This window comes from Vanessa tameamea, chromosome 30, assembly GCF_037043105.1.
Source record: "Vanessa tameamea isolate UH-Manoa-2023 chromosome 30, ilVanTame1 primary haplotype, whole genome shotgun sequence".
Classification (NCBI taxonomy): Eukaryota; Metazoa; Arthropoda; class Insecta; order Lepidoptera; family Nymphalidae; genus Vanessa; species Vanessa tameamea.
Window position 1 is genome coordinate 2,156,459 of NC_087338.1, and position 26,213 is coordinate 2,182,671.

General features: G+C 35.5%; 2 protein-coding genes across 13 annotated transcripts in view; one reads left to right on the forward strand and one right to left on the reverse strand.

Annotated features, from left to right (window-relative positions):
- LOC113391592 (scavenger receptor class B member 1-like) overlaps positions 1 to 26,213 on the reverse strand; it is a 352,256-nt gene that overhangs the window by 161,369 nt on the left and 164,674 nt on the right. The window lies entirely within an intron of this gene.
- The window catches only part of LOC113391582 (mitogen-activated protein kinase-binding protein 1), a 124,807-nt gene that overhangs the window by 63,795 nt on the left and 34,799 nt on the right, over positions 1 to 26,213 (forward strand). For all 12 annotated transcript variants that reach the window (XM_064219976.1, XM_026627583.2, XM_064219978.1 and 9 more), the window contains one exon: positions 18,714 to 18,805. In XM_064219976.1, coding sequence (XP_064076046.1) covers positions 18,714 to 18,805 — 92 coding nt within the window. The remainder of the gene's footprint in view (positions 1 to 18,713; positions 18,806 to 26,213) is intronic.

Genomic DNA, 26,213 nt, shown 5'->3' on the forward strand with positions numbered 1-26,213 from the left:
TCAACGTATCATAAAACATACACATAGAGATATCATAGTCTTTTATTATCTGTATGCGTGTGACTTTATCTATTATAAAAAAAAAAACCATTTCTAAATTAAATAATTATTATCTTCATTAATGTTCATTAACGGTAAATAATTAAGTATGGTATCTATACGTCACGATAATTCGCTCTGCTCAAAAAGTTTACATCGAAAGATCAACATACGAAATATTTTTGGACCCCAAGTACTTCACTGGCTTGTGTATTTTGAATAAAACTTAAGAATAGTTTAGGACTGTATGGATGACAAACAGACATTCATTTTAATATTACAACTACATCAACCACACCGACCAAAGAATTTCAAAATCCCATGAGGTCATCTAACACCCCTTCAAACTTAAATTGTGTAATAAAAGTGTGCACACAAAAAAAAAATACAAATTAAAGATATATTGAGACTTGGTGGTTTTGCAAGCCCGTCTGTCTTAGTGAGAGTGAGCCAGTGTAACTACAGGCACAATGGACGTAAGATATTCGTTCGCAATGTTGGTGTTGCATTGGCGATGTAAGGAATGGTTAATATTTCTTACAGCGCCATTGTCTATGCGCGGTGGTGACCACTTACCATCAGGGCGCCCATAGGCTCGTCCGCCAACATGTCATAAAAAAAAAAAAGTTAATCGAGTAGAACATGTCCATCACCCATCAGTTACAAATGTAATATTAAAGTATGTATGTATATAGAGCCGAGATGGCCCAGTGGTTAGAACGCGTGCATCTTAACCGATGATTTCGGGTTCAAACCCAGGCAGGCACCACTGAATTTACATGTGCTTAATTTGTTTATAATTCATCGCGTGCTCGGCGGTGAAGGAAAACATCGTGAGGAAACCTGCTTGTGTCTAATTTCAACGAAATTCTGCCACATGTGTATTCCACCAACCCGCATTGGAGCAGCGTGGTGGAATATGCTCCATACCTTCTCCTCAACGGGAGAGGAGGCCTTAGCCCAGCAGTGGGAAATTTACAGACTGATTATTATGTTTTATGTATATAAAACAACGACTAGATATATTCGTCATAAATTATCTTTTAATACTCCATAGTCATCGACTTAAATACTTAGAAACCATATGAAGTTATTTTAAAGTTAGAATTCTGCTATTGCCGTTTTCGCATTTACTTTTATTGCTTTAAAGTATTACAAGTTCGTGTTTATGAGATTATAGCGATCGACTTATTCGTTAGTTACTAGTGTTGATCGTTTCAACGGAGTTTAATGCTATTAGTATGTATGTTTGATTGCGCATTACTTTTATTTATTTATTTATTTATTTATTTATTTATACTTTATTGCACCCAAACTTAAAACTAAAAATTACAATATTGAAACAAAAAGTTGCATGAGGTGCAACAGGCGGCCTTATCGCTCAGCAGCGATCTCTTCCAGGCAACCTTTGGGCAGAGGATCATAGTATTTACATATATGGGAAGGGTACACTAATTTAAGTCAAAATAAAATACATACATAATATAAAAATGTTAACACAATATACAGATAACAATAAATATATATAATATAAATATATACTATAATAAATATTTACATAAATAAATACATAAAATATACATAATAAAAAAAAAAAAAAGGAGATATAACAGAACAAAAAATTAACAACGATAACGACTGCTTAACGACTACTTTAAACGTATCGTTATAATAAGCTCAATCGAGCAACGGTTTGAATGGACGCGAGTTACGGGTTCGCTTCCGTTGAGATTTTTTATAAGATCAAACTCGAAACTTAACTATTGATCGATACATGAAATCTAACATCTTTGTTCTCTATGTTGGCGGTCCATTGTCGATGCAAGGAATGTCTAAGGGCAGTGGTATCCACATACCATCAAGTAACCCATTTGTGAGCCCGTCAACTATACATAGTATAGAACGAAGTCGCTTCCTCCGTCTGTGCGCTTAGATCTTTTAAACTACGCAACGGATTTTAATGCGGTTTTCTTGAATACATATAGCGATTCAAGAGGAAGGTTTATATGTTTAATACATGCATATTATAGTATAGAATAGTGAATAGTCTGAGATGTTTTCTTTCTATATTTGATCCTCAATCTAAGTGATGTACATATTATTGTTACGGTATGAAGCCGGGACGGGGAGCTTAAGCTTAAATTTGTATATAAACTCTTATTACAAAGCTAGTTACAAATAAATAAAACATATATACATTAGCAGCCTGTAAATTTCCCACTGCTGGGCTAAGGTCTCCTCTCCCTTTGAGGAGAAGGTTTTGGAGCATATTCCACCACGCTGCTCCAATAAGGGTTGGTGGAATACACATGTGGTAGAATTGACATTGACATAGACACATGCAGGTTTCCTCACGATGTTTTTTTTCACCGCCGAGCACGAGATGTATTTTAAACACAAATTAAACACATGAAAATTAAATGGTGCCTGCCTGGGCTTGAACCCGCAATCATCGATTAAGATGTACGCGTTCTAACCACTGGGCCATGTCGGCACCTAAATAAAACAAATAAAAGCTTTAAATAAAATTTAATCGACATCAATCGCAGTTACTTTGAATAATATTTCGCTTTAAAATTCAAAATGTATAGTTGCACCCATAGAGACTTTCTTTTTATTCGACGAAGTAATGTGCGCTATGAAGTAGCTCATTGTCATATTTAGTTTGAATCAGTCGCCATTCCGAGCGACGCCCACTCGGCACAATTGGAGATACATGCGCACGATTTACTTGTTTTGAGATCAGGGTTGTCGCTTAAATTATTTTACCGCTCGTGTCGTTGTTGACTTCGATCGTCTCCTGATAGCATTCCTAATACATATCTACTAACTTTTCTTTTCTTTTTTTTTTTTTGTGGTTTTAATTTTGTCTTACGTATTAAACTAGCTACCCGTTCCGACTTCACGCGGATTCAATAAGGGACTATAGATTAGTAAACAATGATAAAAATAAATAATTCATAGACAGCGTAAGCGAGAGCCGAGGTGGCCCAGTGGTTAGAACGCGTGCATTTTAACCGATGATTTCGGGTTCGAACCCAGGCAAGCACCACTGAATTTTCATGTGCTTAACTTGTGTTTATAATTCATCTCGTGCTCGGCGGTGAAGGAAAACATCGCGAGGAAACGTGCATGTGTCTAATTTCAACGAAATTCTGCCACATGTGTATTCCACTAACTCGCATTGGAGCAGCGTGGTGGAAAATGCTCCAAACCTTCTCCTCAAAGGGAGAGGAGGCCTTAGCCCAGCAGTGGGAAATTTACAGGCTGTTTATGTATATGTAGACAGCGTAAGAAATTTTAACCATTCCTTGCATCGCTTTGGGAACTAATTTATTACATTCCTTGTGCCTGCAGTAACACTGGCTCACTGACCCTTCTCTGATTGTCACGGAGGATAATAATGATTTTATATCTAGGCGAAGAGGTGTCCTGTGAACATGACATTTAATTTTCCTAATATAAGTTTTAAATTTATTTTCTACATTTTGATACTTTTATTTTTATAATTGAAAAAAATTCTCTAAATTATTTTAGTTCGACTAGTTCCCGTTCGTTCTAAATTGATTTAAGGTAGTGTGTTTCTATGTGAGTACAAGGCGTGGAATTCATGAAGGTCTACTCTACAGATGAAGCTGAGAAACATACCTACTTATTATAATATTACGTATTAAAATATTTTCTGAAAAGCGCTTATCGGCGTAGCCTATTCCAATGGGAGTAGGAGTAGGTAGCCTATTCCAAAACGATAGACAAACCTCAGATTTACGTATTTCATGCGATTTGCTAATAACTCGGCTATATTGTGCAATACTAAGAGTTTATGATTAATATATCTTTGTTTATAATACAACACTATTACACTTAACCACTTGTTTCCACTTTATTTTTATAGAGTTTCGTCGACGTTCAAAACTCCGTTTTTTTCGCAAATCCATAGTGAATATCATAGATTAATCAAGTTCTCGACCGATGATGTCGCGTCAATTTGCTGTCAAATGTTATTTATTTGTCCTTTTTCCTGTTATGGTTGGTGTAGAGTATAGTATATTGTATGAAAGTTATTTTTTAGTTAACAAAAACGTTACGTCATTTCTAAGTAGGTTTAGATGTGGCATCCTTGACTATGACCTCATTCCGAATTTTATCATTCTCGCTTGGATTATGACTTGTTAACTTTATGAAGATTTCATCTCATACTCGTTCGTCTTTGTGGTTTTCCATTCGTATAGTTTTGATTACAACTAACACTTGCACCAGATTGAAGAATAAATATGCTTTTAGTGAGATGCAATTTGAATACAGTATATTTTCCAAATTCCATAGTTGCTCTAGTGGCGACTAGCTTATCTATCAGTTTGCTGTTAGTATTAAATGTGCAAGCCATCTGGGTAGGTACCACCCACACATCAGATATTCTACCACCAATTAACAGTACTCAGTATTGTTGTGTTCCGGTGTGAAGGGTGAGTGAGACAGTGTAATCACAGGCACAAGGGACATAACATCTTAGTTCCCAAGGTTAGTGGCGCATAGTCGATGTAAGGAATGGTTAATATTTCTTACAGTGCCTTTGTCTATGTCTCCTCTCTCTATATAGCATCAGTCGTGTAGAGACTAGTCCAGAATGGCCGCTGCAGACGAATTTAAATTTGGCTACGAGGATACTATTTATTTGGAAGTTTATTCATTTCCATTATTTGATTAGTTACGTCCGTGCGTATTTTAATCTGTAAAAAATACTAAACAACGAAGGTCGTGACAGGTTTAAAGTAATTCCCCTTCTCGAGAGGAGCACGCTTTTAACTTATTCGACCTCGCTCCCTCGATGCGGGTTGGTTGATGCACTTGATGTGCCCCTTCACACATTAAACACATCAAAATGAGTGGTGCTGGTCCGGGTCTGATTTAAAGTCTGTTGCGATTTACGCGTGCCAACCACTGCGCCAACAGCACAGAAGCGGAGGATCCGATCAGGCAGCACGGTTAAATAGTTGATTCAATTGGCAAAAACGATACTAAACAAATATTATTTTAATTCAATAATTGTGTTATGCGTGTAATTACATCTACTAATTTAGAATAACAAGTATTAAGAATGAAAAAAGTCAAAAGTTAAAAGTCATTCTTTTAAACAATACGGTATATAATTTCGTTAAAATTATTGACGATTAATTTTTTTACAAAGTTAGTGGTTTTTTTTATGATATATATTGGTAGGCGGACAAGCAAATGGCCACCTGATGGCAAGTGGTCACCGCAATGGCGTTGTAAGAAATATTAGGCATTCTTTACATCCTCAATGCGCCACCAACCTTGGGAACGATTGTGTTGTGTTCCTCGTGTCTATAGTTACACTGGCTAACCCAAACTTTAAAATGGAACATGACAATACTGATTATAGTATAGTGTGGCGGTAGAATTTGTGATGAATGGGTGGTACAAACCCAGACGAGCTTGCACATAGCCCTACCACGAAGTAAACATTTAAATCTTAAAACACAACATTCTATATATAAAGGTTACCTTGTTTTTTTTTAAAAAAAATCACCATTGAGAAACAGCAATTGACTTCTTAGAAGCATCAAGGACACTCAATTAATAGTCACACTACAAAGTCGATGTGATTGAAATAATTTATTGGACGGAACCGATTATACCTATACCTATCACTGATCAATCAGTAGGTACTATTTAAAAGAAAACAACTATTAAAATATACTTAATTTCAATGTAAGTAAAAATCATATTAATAAACTTTAGCTTTATAAATTCCACGGGATTTGCTAATAGTTCAGCTGTATTGTGTACTTCTAACAGCTCTTGACTAATGTATCTTTGTTTATAATACGTTAAGAGTCGAGATGGCCCAGTAGTTCATCTGTGTATCCCAGTAGTTCGCGTGCATCTTAACCGATGATTGCGGGTTCAAAACAAATTTTCATGTGCTTAATTTGTGTTTATTATTCATTTCTTGCTAAGCGGTGAAGGAAAACATCGTGAGGAAACCTGCATATGTTTAATTTCAACGAAATTCTGCCACATGTGTTGGATACACAACCCGCATTGGAGCAGCGTGATGGAATATGCTCCAAACCTTCTCCTCAAAAAGGAGGGGAGGCCTTAGCCCAGCAGTGGGAAATTTACAGACTGTTAATGTAATGTAAAAAAATTATAATACAACAATATTTGTCTAAGCTACTTATTAACACTTTTATTTTGCTTGCGAAGTTCCAATAACAGTTCCGTCGACGTTCAAAATGTAATTTTTCGCAAATCCATAATGAGTATCGTAGATTCGATTAGATCAAGCTCGCGACCAATAAAATCGCGTCAGTTCGATGTTTAATATTGTTTATTTGGCTTTTGTGTTTGTAATAGACAATACATCATCATCCTCCTGCCTGCCCTTAGCAGGAGGAAGATGATGTATCCCAATTTTATTTGGGGTCGACGCAGCATGTCTTCTCCCATACTTCTCAGTCTGACGTCATCTCACGAGTATCATTCTTTCCAGCCAGATCGTCTTTCACATACACTCTTTGGAATAGACAATACATGCATTATTTAAATTGGTATACATACTTAAATTGTCAATCTTCACTAGGTTTTTTATATAATATATTTTTTTGCAGTTGAATTATTTATAAATTCGTACGTCGGATAAGCGAAGGTCGTTAAATATGTACGGGCAGTGGAAGACACCGCAATTATATTGCAGAATTAATATTTTATTAATTAATTGCACAAAGTCCTATCACCAATGATAGGACTTTGTGCAATTCCGTCTGGGTAGGTTTTACCTACTAATTATTGTGTATATTCATTGTCGTGTATTGAAAGGGTGAGTGAGCCAGTGTAATAACAGGCACGGTACTCGTACAATCCGGTGGCCTGTTTGCCAGCACAACTATTTTATAAATACAAATGCTATCAAATTTGAGTGGGTTCGTGAAGTTTTTTAGTTACGAAAGTGGGTTGCACTTCGTAACTCATTGAATATTCAATGGTTTCGGAGATAAGGGAGTGTGTCAAGGATACGCCGGTGGCCTAGCGCGTGCCTTACTCCTTTAACGAACGGGGTCTCATTGAATGGTTTCGATTTTAAGTGTTAATTTTGTTTATACGGACATAATTCAAAAATTAGATATTACGTTTGACATTGAACTCTCATCATACAATAGTTTATGGTTCCAAGATTGATATATATGGGGGTGGAGAAATTGCCTTACAAGGTTTTATGTAAATTCTTCTCAGTGAGTGTGTGTGTGTGCGTGTGTGTTTGTGTGTGTGTGTGTGTGTGTTTGTGTGTGTGTGTGTGTGTGTGTGTGTGTGTGTGTGTGTGTGTGTGTGTGTGTGTGTGTGTGTGTGTGTCAAATATCGAAACGGCAATCTCCAGTTTCAACCGACCGATTAAGCTCAAATTATATACGCATTTTGGAGGAGAATCTAGTACATACATACAGAGTATTACATATTATCACATATTTAGTCGATTTTAGTATCGAATAGCGAATTTTACACACGCACGCGCGCACGCCTCCCCCCCCCCACGCGTTCTCACGCACACACTCTCACACACACACACATACGTATCTACCACAATACCAATAGTAATTTTAACAGTCTAATAGGGTTATATAATATTTACATACTAAAATTTCCTTCTAAAAATATTGTCGATTTCTGTTTATGCGATTTGACTCAAGACGCGGAGGTGTTTCGAATTATGATTTCGAAAATTAGAATAATTCTTATCAAATGGACGGTCAATAGGTACTGTGAATACTTATAAATCCACAATGAACGTATCCTACCTTAGATAATAATGATACAATAGCAGGTTGCGGTCAATTGATGATAAACACACCCACCATTCTACCACCCACCTAACGACATTCCAGAACGCAGCGTTGTAGGAATTTGTGATATTATGCTCACTGTGTTTGGGCTTTAAGCTTCATATTAAATGGTTACATTGTTATTATAACGAAGTTTCAATTTTAATCATATGTTTTTGATGTGAGACTATTGGCGGGCTTTGGGGGACTGATTCGTATGTCGTGACGGCAAACGGCATGACGTTCTTGTTGCTGTCATAACCTCTCACGCACACACACGCACTTGTGTGTGCGTAGTGCGTATACTGTATACGCGGTTGCTACGTACTTATACTAGATGAGAACCCGGCTTCGCTCGGGTAAAATAAATAAAACTATACAAATTTTACTCCTAATTTTATTTAATAACTGCACGAAATTATTGTTTGGAACACACTTTCTGAATGCACCCGTAAACGTCAAACATGGCCGCTCGTTGGACTTTGTCAATGAATTTTACGAAATTATGAATATAGAACAGAAAAATGTTTCTTTCTTACAGACCAGAAGTTAAAATGACTCTGAAGTATTGGCTTATAACGATCTGAATTAACAATAACAAATAACTATCAACAATAACATGAATTACTTTAAATTAATAACGAAAACCTATTAAGACGTTTTATGTTCTATGAGTCAGAAATAGTATTTCTGAAGTACCCGAATTTCGCGCCAAAAAGTAAATAAACCCAGGTCTCTGTGACAGGAGATCGCGCGCAGTTATTTTTTTATGTGTTACGCAACAAGGTATTAATTCATTAGGCGGTAAAACTATTTTATTAATGAAACTCTTGCTTTTATTGATTTTATTGAAATGTAAATTATTTTAAAAATCATCAATTCGGATGTTTCTACTCTGCTCAGCTACTTTTTTTTCTAAAATAATGTCAAACTGATAACCGGATGCAGCCCTATTTATATAAACCTACAAGTTAAGTACTCTGGAATTGCTGTCCAAAATTATTTAGTAGTAATTCTCTTTGATAATATTATTTATTTGTTATATTATGTCTTATTAATTTGAGACTAGACATTTTCGTAAACACAGGTGCACTTTATTCCCCTGTGCGCATAATCTGATGTGTCTGCTTTTCGGTCTGTCGGTGAAAATTTTAAATCTCGAGACTCGGGTACTGCTGCTGGTTACGTCGTATCCCGTAGTGGACAGCTTTACATTAAATTTAATCTTGTAAAAAGACATTTATATAATAAAATATGCTTATAAGAATGAGCCAACTTGATAAAAGTATCTTTTTCGAATGGATATATTAACTTCAATGAATACATGTTTTTTTATTTTTTATCAAAATTGAAACTAATACGTATGTATGTCTTCAGAGCACCTGTATTGTTTATTATGTTTTTTTTTTTTCGTGTGCCTGCATATTTTTATTAACAGATAAAAACACAATTTAAGTTTTTCATTTGCAATACTAATACATAGTATTAAAGTGTGTATTGTCGTTGCGTTCATCTCGCTCGAATAACAATCGTGACACCGTTTGAATACAAAGTGCAGTACGCAATAGAATACACGATAATAAACAATACTTGGAACTATTGAATGATCGAGTGTTGAGTGATTTTTTAAGTGTCTCTGTAATTTTAGTCATTTTAAATGCGGTATGCGGTGTGTTATCTTACGCCAGTTCTAGTTTTGCTAATAAAATGAATATTATAATGAGAGCCGAGATGGCCCAGTGGTTAGAACGTGTGCATCTTAACCGATGATTTCGGGTTCAAACCCAGGCAGGCACCACTGAAATTTCATGTGCTTAATTTGTGTTTATAATTCGTCTTGTGCTCTCGGCGGTGAAGGAAAACATCGTGTGGAAACCTGCATGTGTCTAATTTCAACGAAATTCTGCCTCATGTGTATTTAGAGCTTGGTTGAATATGCTCCAAACCTACTCCTCAAAGGGAGAGGAGGCCTTAGTCCAGCAGTGGGAAATTTACAGGCTGCGAATGTAAAAAAATGTAATGTAAAAATGTTTACCTACGTTTATTATCAAACCAAAAAATATAGGTTGTTCTCTTTTTTTGTTCCAATATCAAAGTGAATAAAGATAACTACACTTTAGGTTTATATATTCCAGGCGATCTACTAATAGCTCTGCTGCTGCTGTCTATACCTGCGTGTGTTTAGTTTCACCTTATGAAGTTTCGCAGACCAATTTACGTGTGTCTATATTTTGGGAAAAGCAGCATGTCCCGGACGAAAATACGCCACATATATATGGGCTTATTCCACTGACTTCCATTGGAGCAGCATGGTGGATTAAGCTCTAACTGTGGAGAACATCAAAGGGAGAGAAAAGCCTTGGCCCAGGAGTGGGATACCGGCCGTTTCATCGGCTTAATATAACTTTTTTTATAATAAATAGAACACTATTCCGCCTTTATTTTCAAAACGCATTTTTTTAAGAATCCACAAAGAAAGCGATAGATAGGTATTTTAAACCTCGTCCAATGTCCTTATGTTAATTCAAGGTCAAATTTGTTTTTTACTCCTATCATCGGAATCGGCTGTAGTAAAGAGCAAGAAAGAAAGATATTATTGTTTAACTTGGCACTGAAATGCCCTTTCAACTTTCAAGCCCCCCCCCCCCAGTGTTACAGATGTCCACGGTCGGTGGTAGTCACTTTCCATAAGGCGAGTCTCCCGCTCGTTTACCACATGCAGAATAAGACGAAGGTTACATTTAGGTCCGTTCCAATCGATTGGATGCAGCAAGTTATCGATTTAATGTACGATTAAACGTTCGTAGGGCATCGCTTCTGTATCGAATTTATAATAGCATTTGAGTTATGCACCTACCTATATAGTAAATATAACGGAATTACATTTGATCGTGTGAAAATAAAATGAAACAAGCTAAACTTCTCAAGGAGATAATTTGTGGAAAACCTATTATGAGAGTTTTCATGATCGAATTTTTTTTTCCTTTTTGGTAACAGTTAAGTTCAATAGTTAGATAATAAATATATTCGTCTTATATGTGAAGTTATTTATTACTATATGCAAAAAGCTTTATCTGATGAAAGAGTGATCACCATTTTTATTATGCAAAGTTTCCAAAAAAACCTTCTCGTATATTAGGTAGCGTCAACGTCGTAAAAAGAGTAACTAAAATGTTCAAGTCAATCGGACGTATAGTTTCCCAGATCCTAGATTATATATAATTATTATTGTGTTTGTTTGCGATTGATCAACGGGGAAGCAAACATTCCACGAGGTCATGATTTAATTTCACACAGCTATTTGTGATATTAATTTTGTGCACGCTTGTTTAAATTATCAATGTAAATAAAGTAATATCATATAGATTGTGAATTTGAGGCGATCTTGGTTGCACGAGAAATACACGTGTTTTTGAAAATCAACGATTGAATTTGGGGTTATTATAATTTTGACGTCAGAAACCCACCCATGTGCCTGTAGTTACACTGGCTCACTTACCTTTCAAACCGGAACGCAATAACTAAGTATTGTTGTTTTGTTGTAGAATATCTCATGAGTGGATGCTACCTACCCAGACGGGCTTTCACAATACTTGGAAGGGGCCAAGTAATTTTATTTTCGAGCAATATAAATAGTATACGGAACACATAGCATTTGTAACCGGTTCGAACTTGGCCGTAGATTACGCTGGTGACGTAATTACCTGCAGCACGTTCTGTGTCAATGGCCAATGGGAGCGCTGGCTTTCACTGGAGCGAAAATAATCACTGATGGTAGGAAAGTTACCTGTTCAGTTATATGTTTTAACCGATAGTTTTCCATACTTCATATGGGTTTTAGTATATGTCATATGCCTTTATGTTACATACTTTATACTATGTTATATTATGTTATGTTTGTAATTATTGTCAGTATTTTTTTATTGCCTGTCATTTTAAATTTAAATAGAATCTTTTTACTCTTTGATTTTTTTGAATTATTGTTGAGGTAATTCAGAACTATGTAAAATACTTTTTTTTAAACAATGTAAAAATGTTTATAGATTGTTTGTGTGTTTAAATCAATAAATGAGGAAAGATTTTTGTAACGCTTTACTGAATAAACTTCTAAATCAATTTTCAATAAAACTTAAACTTATTACTATCGTAACTAACATACTGTGTTACAGTGCTGGGCTAAGGACTGTCTCCTTTAAGAGGGAAAGATTTGGAGTGTACTCCACCACACTGCCACACGTGGCATATTTTCATCCGCCATGTGCAGGTTTTCTCACGATGTTGCCTTCACCGTCACGTAACGTCATTTACGAATTTACAACATGAAAAGTCAGTGATGCTTGGTTTGAACTCGGAATCATTGGTTAAGATTTCTAACCGCTGTGACATCACGGCTTTCTTATTATTCGTAAAGATAGACGTAAAATTTTAGTAAGAACTATTTGTCTACAAGTCTTCCTATTCGAAGTGAAATATATGTATTTATATAAATATACCATAATTGTATTCGTGCATTATCGGAACATGTGGACTTCACTGAGAGAATATTGTCACTGATATGTAGAATTCGTGTTTAGGTGAAATTATGTAATTTGATCAGCGATACGTGTTATGTAAATCTGAAGGTCCACTCAAGAACGGGTCTCGGTGTGCCACGTGATGAAATGTATTAATGAATAGTTTCAACAGATGTAAATACGTTCGGTGCAGCCCACGCGAGGAGACGATGTCTAATTTTTTTTTTTTGTTTACACTTTCTCTTTTATTTTGAAAATTGTTATTTCTAAACAAGCATCTGCTTCGCGGGTAAATAAGGGTTGATGTTAACGTTTATATTGAAACAAATGTACGCAGATAAAATTCGAAAATTGTGTTTGTTTTTCTTGGCAAGATCCTTCGCTAGTTGACGGAGTTCTTGACGAAAGTTTTATCACATTCTGATGAATAGTTTAAGAACGCATAGAAGTTAAATTTGTATGTATATAGAATAAATAGATTATTAGTTATATAATAATAAAGGTTATATTAGATACTAGCTGAACCTCGCGAAATTTATAAGACACAAACTTCCAAACCCCGTTTTTGTACCATAGGGGTGTGGAGTTTCGTAAAATACGTTCTTAGCGAATGTCTTCACCTTATTCGGAACCTACCTGACCAATTCCAGGTTTGGAGGCGTTATAATTTCTGAGATTTTGTGATTAATCAGTGTGTAGTATTTCGCTTTTTAATATTTGTAATTTTTTCAAATATGGTCATATATTTAATGTATGAGCGGTGTTTAAAAAACCGTTTTGCTATAGTTTTAATAGATGAAGTTTTCATACTTTGTGTTGGGGCTTTGTTGCAAGCCCGGCTGGGTAGGTACCTCTCACTACTTAGATATTCTTTTACCAAGTAGCAATATTTAGTATCGTTGTTTTTTGGTTTGAAGGGTGATCGAACCTGTGTAACTATATGCACAAGGCACATAACATCATAGTTCCCAAGGTCGATGCTGCATTGGCTATGTAAGGTGTGGTTTAATTTTTTTTCCGGTGCTAATGTCTATAAGCTGTGGTGACGTACCATCAGGTATTTCATTTAAAAAACACCTATACCCTGTTCAAGATAGCTTGATCTTTTTGACAGATGTAAATTTTTCTGATCGACATAACGTTGCAATGACGATTATTTTCTTAATTTAATGATTTTAAAAATTGTAAAAATATTAAATAAAAGTCTCTAAAGATTCGAGCGTTATCCGAAATTTTTAAAACTTTATTGCTTCAAAGTAAAATTTAAATAGAAACACTGAAACTAATAGATGCTTGTGCAATGTTACATCGGTCGAACGGTAAGGACACGAATACCAGGCAGTAACTGTTACAAATATCGATAACAAAAAATAATTATTAAAGATCATTGTTAAGTTATTGTTACGAACAAAAAAAAACCCTTTTTTTTGGCTAGTGGTTGGGTCTCTTTAGCTGGTATAACTGTTTTTAGAAAAATAATGTAAAAAAAAAAATTGAATTCCAATTTGAATTACGCATTCCATCGTTCCATCGACTGTTATATATGTTATATTTTCTGTTTCCCATCACTAGCCCGTCTGTCGAAAAGATCAAGCTAACTTGAACAGGATATAATATAGGTCAGGTATTTCTTCTGTTGAATTGTTTGGTGTCGAATATATCGCTGTTAGACGATAGACTCGTGTATTATTAAAATTAATTTAAATATTTATTCGTCGATTTAAGAACGCATCTCGTGTCTATCGGAATCGTCGGTCCGATAGATCGAGTGAAAGCGGATTCGATTCTGTTACGTTTGTTAATTTTAATCGCAATTCGAAAGTACACCTTCACTCAAAAAAAAAGGCACTATAGTGTAATTATTCGTCTATAAATGTTGAACGTGTTTGGTTTTTGTAGTATTGGTTCTGTACAATTTGTTTGATATTTATTATTAGTGACTTTTTTAAGGTGTTTTGTATTTTTTTTTTTGTGGTTGTATAGAGCTGTAGTTATTTTAAGGTTGTATTTAATATCAAGGTTTACTTATCGTAAATTCCTTAATGTCATAAATGAGAAAGTGTGTGGCTACTTTGTGGTTCACCCTTCAATCCGGAACAGAATAATTTATGAGTGGGTGGTACCTACAAATTTAGAGTAGGCTAGTTACCAAAAGAGAGCCGAGATAGCCCAGTGGTTAGATCGCGTGCATCTTAACCGATGATTGCGTGTTCAAACCCAGGCAAGCACCACTGAATTTTCATGTGCTTAATTTGTGTTTATAATTCTGAAACCTGCATGTGTCTAATTTCAACGAAATTCTGTCACATGTTTATCCACCAACTCGCATTGGAGCAGCATGGTTGAATATGCTCCACACCTTCCCCTCAAAGGGAAAAGAGGCTTTAGCCCAGCAGTGGGAAATTTACAGGCTGTTAATTTTAATGGTAGTTACCAAATCCGTCCGACCAAGCGTGCCCGAAGTTTTTGCTGAGCAAAAACATGACGTGCTATACTACTTTGGTTTTGTATTCAATTGTGCCTTTATAAAATGTAAAAACTCTATCAGGACAATAGATCGAATCAATATGATACCTATGCTAGGTAATACTGGTATTAATTTAACCAAAATGGCTTGCACAAAGCCCTGCCGCCAAATCTCAATACAAAAATGTCTACGGAACCCTATTGATATGATTATTAGTGTTATACAATTTCTGAATATTAATGATTTTCTTTTTGCAAATAAATTAAATTGTATGCGTATTTATCGTTTCGTAATGTTCGATAAATAATAACGCAGATTATAATTTTAATGATTTCTCATTTCTAATCGTAATAAAAACTATCGAACTTCGAGTTGCTAACGTTTAACTCGGACTTGCCTTTTTGTGCTGGTCGTCATAATAATGTTCTCCTGATCGATTCGGGTTATGGTGGTCATTCAACGTGCACAAAATGTGTAGCAGAATTTACCTGTAATGCAGAAGTATGTGCGAAGTTTTAGGTGTACTGTCTATCTACTTGACGATCTCCGTGGTCGAGTAGTGTGTACACCGGTTTTTATGGGTACGCCACTCCGAGGACCCGGGTTCGATTCCTGGCCGGGTCGATGTAGAAAAGGTTCATTAGTTTTCTATTTTGTCTTGGATCTGGGTGTTTGTGGTACCGTCGTTACTTCTGATTTTCCATAACACAAGTGCTTTAGCTACTTACATTGGGATCAGAGTAATGTATGTGATGTTGTCTAATATTTATTTATTTGCTCATGCTCATAATTCGATGGAAAAACTGGATGACTAAAGGGATGAAGGATGTGATATCTGTGCAATGACAGTGGCACAGAATGTAGGTGAAAAAGGATAGTGGAAATCCGTGCGAGAAGTAAAATGTTGAGTATTTTACTGTTTTATTCGACATGTAAAAACTGTCATTAATATGATTAAGAGCCCCTCGATGTAGCGTATGCGTCACCCAACAATTGGTCGGTCTTCGTTTTGTAGTTTTGGTGGTTACGGATTGGCGTTTCCTGGCGCGCGGCCTATCGTAACATAATGTCAAATATTTGGCAAAATTCTACGAACAAGTCACTTATTAGTAGTCAAATCGAAACGGTTGTCGTTTTCTGCTTACCCAACGATCCAGCTGCGGTTTGAACTTGTATCGAAATGCAATCGTGAACGTATCGTAAAAGTATTTGAAACGGGATATTTACCATGATTTTTTATTTTTATTTGGTGGAGCTCGATATTTCGACATTATCTACGAATGTTTCGTTCTCGTGAACTATAACGTAACGCGTTTTAAATACTTATAGTAATAAAATTAGCCATGTTAATTTAAAATCTTATACGTATCGTAAAATTTATATAAATTAGTATAATTTATCGTATTTTATATGTACAGTAATATAATGCGTCAAATTTGAATCGTTACTATAGTTTAGTATTATAAATATAATATTATTTAATACAAGTTATAAAGTATAAATTAAATATCCCTTGCATAAAATGGTTCCCTGGAGAGTTTACAGCTTAGCTTATTAAAATATATTGTTCATATCTTCTAAGCGATATAAGTAGATACTTGTGATGTCATGATTCCTAAACGGAATAAAGTCCTTCCCAAGTGCGTGTTTATGGCAAGGACGCTCGTCCTCGCAAGGTCTTTAAAAGTGAATGTGTATAAAACCGGATATAACCAGTTCCCTTGTTAACGTAACCGGTTATTTCCGGTTTTAAGTAATTTGCTATAATTAATTCGATCGCGTCTTGTTTTTTTTTTAGGGTTACTGTTCACATCTTAGATTGTCAAGTATTGTTTTGTATAGATTTTGATGTTTGGGCTTTTTTACGTCATGTTATAAACATTTTACATACTATGTATATAGTTTGTATAATGGAACAAGAGGAAGATATGCAATGGCATTAAATTTACTTCTAAACTTAGTAATGCTATTGATGTCTGCAGAACAGACTACGACGCCATTTTGACACTAGAATTTGTTTTTTTTTTTTGAATGAAATATTATTTAACACTAGTTGTCGCCCGTGGCTTCGCTCGCTTTTTAGGGGTTGGTCGTCGGATGTTAGGCATCAAATGTAACCTATGTCCTTCCTAGCAGTAAAATCTTACTTCATATCAAATTTAATCAAATTAAGTTAATTGCTTTACCGAACCTTTAGTGAAAGAGCAACAGACAGAAAGATAGATAGAAGTTACTTTCGCATTTATAATATCAATATAGTATATTTTTTATTTAATTCCTTTTACTAAATTTAAAGTTATCAAAACAGAGTCTAAATCTTTATGTTAATTAGATATGAAATTAATAACACGATGCCGGTACACAAGGTCGTAACGTGATCCAATATGGCGGCCGGTCGTCCTTGGAAGAGATGTGAGCTGCCATCATTGTTCCTAATTCACACTTGGGTGACTTTCTTAAAACTCTTCGGTTATGAATAGCGGGGAGGCTTTGGCTCTGTATGTTAGTCTGGGTGTATAGCATTAGGTCATGAATTAAAGAAACCTTCAAGAAAAGAGCGTACCCCTTCCTTAAAGGCCGGCAACGCACCTGCAAGCCCCTCGGTGGTAGTCACTTTCCATCAGGTGATCTAAAATGTTTACGATTAGAATATGTATTTTTGCCATGAACACGTATCACTTGAAGGTTTTTTTAGGATGTTTGAACAGTACGTAACCTTGTGCCTCTATGTAGGTACGTCTAATTTGAACTGTTTACCTTCGTTTTATGGTTTTTAGCGTAGAGAACGTGTTATCTAGTCGTTATCACTTATTTACAAAAAACATCCTTCGTACGTATTTAAATATGTATATGGGTTATATATTTTAAAAGGTAATTTGAAATTGAAGATAAATTCTGGATAGATAATCACAGCGTGAAGTAATGTTTATTATTAACGATTTTAATTATTCAATCCTACCACCCGATTGGTGGTATAATTGAATTGAATTGTTTGTTTGAATTGTTCTAATTACAAAGCGTAATTAGAACGCGTCCTTATAAAAATCGTAAGATTTGTAGGAATATCTTTGACGACACAATAACGACTCCTTATGTTATGTGTAAGACCCGCATTAGAGAAGCGTGGTGGAGTAATCTCCAAACCTTCTCCTCAGTAGGGATGGAAGGCCTTTGCTCAGCCGTGGGACATTTGATTTTATGTAAAAAGAAAGAAATACATTATGAGAAGAAATAGGTTCGATTTCCACGAAATATAAGTCATGGGAACTCTCGTGCGTTACCATTATGACCGCCTCGATTTATATCCTATTCCAACCATAAGAGGAGTAGAAACATAAACAACTTTGACCTTGAATTGACGCGGTATCATTGGTCGAGATCTCGAATAATCCGTGATATTCATTACGGATACGTGGAAAAATTGCGAAAACTGTTATTTGAACATTGGTATTAAAGTTGAATTGTACAATGAGTCGAGGAATTGTGTTGTGCTATAAATAAATATGTATGTAGTAATCATAAACGGATTTTAGTATAATATACCAGATCTGTTAGCAAATCGGATGGAACATGGAACAGCGATACTTATTTTTGTGTTTCGGTTTATACGGCGAGTGAGCCAATGTAACCACATCTTGGTTCCCAATGTTAGGTGGAGTATCGTAAGGAATGATCAAATTATTTACAGCTTTAATATCTACGGACAGTGGTGACCACTCACCATTTGCCCTTATGACTATAAAAATATGTAAGGTTTATTCCTTTTTCAATTAGAGTAGTGTAAAAAGATATGTTATAAAAAATAAATTGATTCGATAAAAGTAATTAATATTATATTTTCTTTGTCCACAGATTAAATTGGAAACAGTGCTCGGTTTGACTGTCAGCAGTAACGCGGCGCTCGACTGTGATCCGAACACCGAAGTCGTTGCCTATCCCGCGGGGTGAGTAAGAGTATTTTTTTTATGCGGAACCATAATGTACATTAATAAAGTCTCGAATCGCAATTATCGCAATTGTATGTCTGTCCGGACGATATAAATAAAAAAAAAATCATGAAAGGTATCGATGGTTCGGAATTTAGATTATATCGTGATGAATCGGTAAGAAACTAAGTTACGTTTTACGCAATGGTTGCGGTTTCAGGCCCAAATAGGACCAATGTATTTCCACATGTGCTTAATTTGTGTTTATAATTCATCTCGTGCTCGGCGGTGAAGGAAAACATCGCGAGGAAACCTGCATGTATTTAATTTCAATAAAATTCTGCCCCATGTGTATCCACCGGCCTGTTGGAGCGCCATGGTGAAATTAGCTTCAAAAGTCTCCCCATAGGGAGAGGACAGGGGAGTGGAGGCCTTAGTCCAGTTGTGGGACATTCACAGGCCGTTACTTATGATAATTTGTGATATCTTTTTTTTCTGTTTTTATGATATATTTAAATTTACATATATATATGCTAATTTAGTTCCAAGTTTTTCGTTTATTTTGAGACATTGTTCTGTTCCTGCCTGTTCGTACCGACGAGCACTACGTTATATATACGAAAAGCAGGGAAAATAGTGCATCATACAACCTTATTTTTTTATAAAACCCTAATAGTACTGGTACAATTCAGTACACACACACACCAGTCTTTTTAGATAAACATTATTGAAGTGTTATATAATTGAGGACGTTCCTGACCTTTTTTCTTATCCCCTTCAGAAAAAGCGGTACGATCCGGTACAAACCACTTATCTATCTATTATCGAATAGAATTTCGATTAGCTTTAAAATCATGTAAATTGCAAAAATTAAAATCAATATGTTCTATATTCACCTGCGTTCATAAAATCACTTTTGAATCGTCGTGTTACAGTAATGAAATAAATGTAAAATTACCGAGTAGAACCGGCTTGAAACTCATTACTTACTATTTTTCTATCATTTTACAATACGATACTCAATTATAAGTGTATTTTATTTGAATGCGATTGTAGTGGCTAGCGTGTATAATATTTACAAGGCATATAAAATTGCTCTAGTATGCTCTGCTCTGCTCTGCTCTCAGTGCGACCTCAATTTATAACATATATTATTCAAGAACGAGTTATATTTAGTTTGTATTTACGGACTCACGACACGATAAAACTATCTACCTCGTTTAATTCTTGATGAACTCCGGCGCCCCTGCGTGAATATTAAGCTGACGTGACCTCGAATTATTAATATGAAACCGGGATCTCTTGCGAATATATTCTAGTTAGATATGAGCCCCATATGTTTTATTTTTTTGTAACGAAATCGAGGTGTGTCAACATGTTTTCCGAATACTCATATATATGACGCGCCCTTCCTCATCCCAATTTAGAAGGGGGTATCCGTATATACCCCCCTTCTTGTATGAGTACTTCTACGTTGCTCTTAAATTACAAAACTTATCTGTGTTCTCTCGCCTTATGATTTAATGTTTGAATATTTTAATGTCATATCGAAGAACTCATTTATGGTGTTTTTATTTTATTTTATATAGTATTAATATATATACATTAATTATTTCATTTTACTAATAACCTCCAATTACTTAACCTCCATGCATAGGAAGATTAATTTATAATTGACCTTTAATCTGAACGGTCATTGGTTAGACGCAACGCATGACGCAATAGTCGACCAATGAGCGTTCACTATTTAGTCCGAATAGATAATCTGAGTTTGATCATCGTTTAAGAAACTAGTGGTTTTCTTAAAAAAATATATCTCCGTGATTAATCTTGCATTGCAAATTTTCTTCTTGTATACCTACCGAAGGGGTCGGGGTGAGGCGTTTTCGTATCCATGCCGTTCCCTTCCTACGCCCGCGAACGGAGAGGCCTTAAAATTGCAGAGCTAATTTGAATTTTCAGCAAATTATTTTAACCTCTTTATAAAGTCGGCCGAGATATAGGTCAAAACGTTGCACTATAAGTTTGACAGAGTGCTTCTCTCGTACGATATAATGTTCTCCTGACCGACTTAACCACCAAGGCCGTTTTACACGGAGATTAGCTAACTACCAGTTATAATAATTTAACATGATTGTAGGGCTTTGTACCGTATGGTTAAGTATCGTCAACCCATCACACATTCTACCGACAACCGGTTAAGCTCAGTATTGTCGTGTTTTAAGGGTGAGTGAGCCAATGTAACCGGGCACAAGAAACATAACATTTAAGGACTGTTTTCCCCACCACCTACAATATATGTTGGATACATTAAAGTCTAGAGTAAATATCCACCATGTGTGTCATCACTTTCCATCAGCTCTGATTACAGTACAGCGCTAGATTATATATTTAAAAAAATATATATCGAACAAGTCTGGTGGTGCATCGGCGATGGTTAATATTTCTTAATAGTACCAATGTCCATGGTAGGTGGTTACCACTTGCCGTCAAGTGGCTCATTTGTCATTAGTACTTACCAAAACTACTTACAATAAAAAATGGTTATGTTATGTTAATGTTTCTATGTATCTTGCGAGGACTAAGGTTACGAGCATTAACGAATACGACGCGACTCTACCTAGACGGCGACGTGTCCGACGTGACGTGTGCTGTAGTATTTTTTATCTTTTCAAACTTTTATTGATATTTCAATTTTGCCCTCCGGTTAAGTGTCAAGCTAGTACTGATAATAACGATGGCGTCTTGACCGATTTTGACCATTGCCATCAAGGGAGACCACTCTTTGGAACCAGCTTTCGCCGGCGGTTTTTGCAACGCACCTGCAAGCACCCCGATGTTGCAGATGTCCATGCGGTGGTAGTCACTTTCCATCAGGTGGGCCTCCTGCTCGTTTGCCACCGATCACATAAAATAAGACCAGCTAACTACGCGGGACATGTTATGTGTACAAGTTTGTGCGTAAAAACAGGTGCACTCTAATCCCTCACTCTAATACGATGGGACGGGAAATCCGACACGACCGGAAAGAGTTTAGCAGGACCATCGGCTTTACGTGCTTTCCGAGGCACGGGAGTGTACACGCTTCTAACTTCCAGACTCCGGGCTGTTACTGAGTGTTACTTAATGACCTTTTATTGGCTCGACCCGGAGTTTGAACCCAGGTTCTCGGGTTATAGTTACTCTTTTTCAACATCTAAAAATACAGTCATGTTAGTTAAATACAATTACATATGTATGTTATATATCCTGCCTGAAAGTCAACGAGCATTAACTCCACGCTTTTTTATCATCAATATGATCTTGTATCGAATAATATGCCTTGTTTACCAATGTATTTTTTCCAAATGATTTGAATTTATAAAACGGCAAAGTCAAAAATGTCTGAAAATGAGTAGTAGTCAAGTGTAAGTAGATACGACTATAACCTAAGAAGACAGGATCGACCTTCGATTTCGTACGTCATAGCTAGGTAGCCCGTATTGAAGCTGGATACTACCGTATGATACTGGAATAGTGTCGCCTCTGTAAATAAAATAGTTGAAAGGTATTAAATTACCGTCAAAGATCATTATCGATACCGTATATTATATGCGAATATAATTCCAGCCACGCAGTCTCTTCCTCCCATCAGACATTCCATGAAATCTTTAAGCTTCAGTGTGTGTGTTTGTCTGCGAGTATGCTGTTGTGGGTATACGATTGGGTAGTCTGTTAATATTATTGTTAGTATGGAATCAACCTGAACATATCAAAAGAAAGATTCGTCCGCGGTCGATGACCATCTCGAATAATAATGATATAACATAACCTATTATGTCTGGTATGTCTGTACGTCACACATCCGCCGCCTTAAGTTTATGCTAAGATATGTACGTGCGAACGGAGAATTTTCATGAGCCACACAGACGGTCGAGTTGGGCACAGCTTGGACGCTTCGAGAAATCTATATAATTAATTATATCTATTAATACATTTATATGAAATTTGATTTAGATGATATATAAATAGCTTTAACTGTAGAAATCAACCGTTAATTATGTAAATTGTTTCAAGTTGAAATAACTAATATTTTATTTTAATATAATATTTAACGATAGATTTATAGTAAATGTTTCGTTGACTTTAACAATTTCTTGCCGGTTTTATTTTTTGGTAGAATTCACATTCCGAACCGGTGGTGGTTTTATGTTTATAGCAGTTCTGGAAAACAACGATTCAAAAGTCTACAATAAAGTATATTTTGATTTCGATTTTTTGGTTGGTCTAATGGCTGTCCTGTGTACTTAAGAAACTCCGTGTTCGAAACCTGGTCAAAGAACATCGTTGTCAAAGAGCATAGAGTCATTTTAAGTCTTATGTCTATCTTGTGTACCATGATATTATAAAAATGGTTTATAGCATAAAAAATACACTCATCCCTTCAAACTTGTACAAATATTATTTATACGATAGGGGAATGATTTTATTAAAGTAATTGCCAGGACGGTGCGTGGTGTTGGGAGCGGCCGGTGGGTGCGGCCGACACACCCCCACATCGATAACCATATTTTTAAAGTTCGTTGTTTGTAATTTTGTATGTTTAGAAAATATACGTTATTATTGTAGACGTCTATTACGAAAAAATAATAAAGATAAACTTTAGATTTACGTATTCCAAGCAATTTTTTTTATAGGAAATTTAGATTGTTATTGTTGTTATGTTAGAAATAATTTAAGCTCCTGCTACACATCTTGTTTAAGAGTATTATTATAACTTTAAGATCATATAGATGATAAAAAAGCGTGGAGTTAATGCTTGTTGACTTCGAGGCAGGATATATAACATACATATATAATTATATTTAACTAACATGGCTGTATTTTTAAATGTTGAAAAAGAATAACTACTGAGTTTCTTGCCGGTTCTTCTCGGTAGAATCTACATTCCGTACCGGTGGTGTCTTCACTTAATATAGTTTGTTAAATGACGATTCAAAAGTGCTTGTAAAAGCCTACTTGAAAAAAGTATATTTTGATTTAGATTTTCGATGTTGTTGTCTGTGTGTACATAAAATAGATTGTGCTTCCGTGGTATAGATTCAAAATAGTTGCATTAAACTTGTCGATCGGTAAAATTCTTACCAGCGTTTCGGAATGAACGAAACTTTGATAACACGGTCAATGATAATTTATGAAAGTTAAGTTAAATTTGATCACAAAAATTTATATATTAATTTCATAAGATTGCTTATGTTTTTAATTCAAACTTACTACACACAATACACGCATTTATAACGCACTTTGTTGAGACGTTTTTTATAACAGTAATAAAAAAAAAATGTCAACGATAATAACGGGTTCGAAAAGTAACCACTACAGTTCGTAGACCCTGACTTCCTGTTCCGAAAACCATAAACCATGACACTTTATGTGATGTCGCTTCGACACCGGGATGATAAACAACGGGACTTCCCCTCACGTAATGTATTTCACGTCCATTTGTTTGTTGTTTTTTTTTATCATATATGGATTTACTTGAATCTTTCAAAAATAAAGTTAAGGAATACTATTTAAGACTTTAAGTTTGCTGTCAATTACATTATCACTAGCTATTCATATTTGTATTCGATTGTACTCGTACATAAGTTTATGACATGCTGTCTATATATATATGTATGTATGTATGTGTATTTTTTTTTATATATGTACGTGTATATCTATATATGTATGTATGTATGTTTATTGTTATGTATGTACGTGTATATCTGTATATGTATGTATGTATGTATGTTTTATATGTTTTGATATATATGTATTTGTGTAGTATATTTATCTTGTTTAGTGTAATAATTTGTGTATAAATATAATTTCATATAGTATTTAACTTCTGTGCTGTACACGCGCTTTCCGCTTTTTCACATTAACTCCTCCATGCTGGTTGTCTGGAAGAAATCGCTCTTAAGCGATAAGACCGCCTGTTGTACATTTCTTTATTTTTTTTTAATAATGTGTTATTGAATGTAAGTTTTTCTTTTCTCTCGTGTATGTACAATAAAGAGTTATTATTATTATTATTTACTTAAAAATGTTATTTAGGTAAACATAGCTCTGTCTCTCTCTCTCAAATGTCAAATCAATGGTGTCAGAAAGGGAGGAGACGTAAGTACGTTTATATGATCATTAGTTTTGTTTAGTAGATTGATTATGTCAACCTCGTTATAGTGAAACACTATAATTATTTTGCTACTGGAACTATAGTTCCTGGTTTCCATCGCTTGCAACTATTTATCCGCTGATCCGATAATTCCCAAGGTCGGTGGCGCATTGCTGACGTAAGGATTGGTTATTTTTTACACCGCCATTGTCTATGGGCGGTGATGTTAAATTACCATTAGGTATTTTCCATAAATATTCACTCGAGTGAACGTTCTTTAAAGTGGACGCGTCTGATATCGTGTAACGGCAGCGTCTTCACCTTCGCTCATGTTGTATGTACCTACAAGTATTAGTCTGACGCGTCACAACTGCTCAAAAGACTATTCTGTTAATATGATTAATCGCGGGAAGCGGTTTAGATACCAGCGCGCCGATTCTACTAATTTATCAAGGTTACGATACGTTGCCGATTCTTCTCCGATCGAAATTCTATCAGGCCGCAACTGGATACTTGTGTTAGTAGAATACGAAAACGGCTATACGATTCTATTAGTAGAATTCTCCCTCAGCTTGAAGCCTGCCATCGTCGCCGTGACGACAGCATTCGTTCAAATGTAAAATATGTGAAAATTTATCGCAATGTGTGCGAATAACAATACATCATACAGTTTGAAGCATAGTCCACTATATCTCACTCTCTCTAGTCACATAGAACACGGTGTAAATACTAAGTCACCGTCACGTCAGTTGAGTCGACAATGGGCTTTACATGGAACGCGTAATGGTTAAGCCACGTCGTTCGGGTGAGATTACATTGATAAGAGGAGCGGGTTTAATTATTTATTATAGTTGTTATCTTAGATGCAGTACCGTTTGCATGATCATTTACATGATAATTTGTGTTCCGGTTAGAAGGGTGAGTGAGGCAGTGTAATCACAGGCACAAGGGACATAACATCTTAGTTCTCAAGGTTGGTGGCGCATAGGTGATGTAAGGAATGGTTAATATTTCTTACGCCTTTGTTTATGGGCGGTGGTGACCACTTACCATCAGGTGGCCCATATGCTCGTCCGCCAAACAATACCATAAAAAAAAATGATCGGTTTTATAATAAAGAGAGAAAGAATACTTTGTATTAATTACTAGTTGCTTTGCGCGATTTCACCGGCGTTGAAGGTTATTGCTCCCACAAACATCTTGAAAACTACATCTTGAAAAGGTATGAAATAGCAACGCTTCATATGTTAGTATAGAAACAGACGAAAGAGGCGTAACGGCTTAAACGCC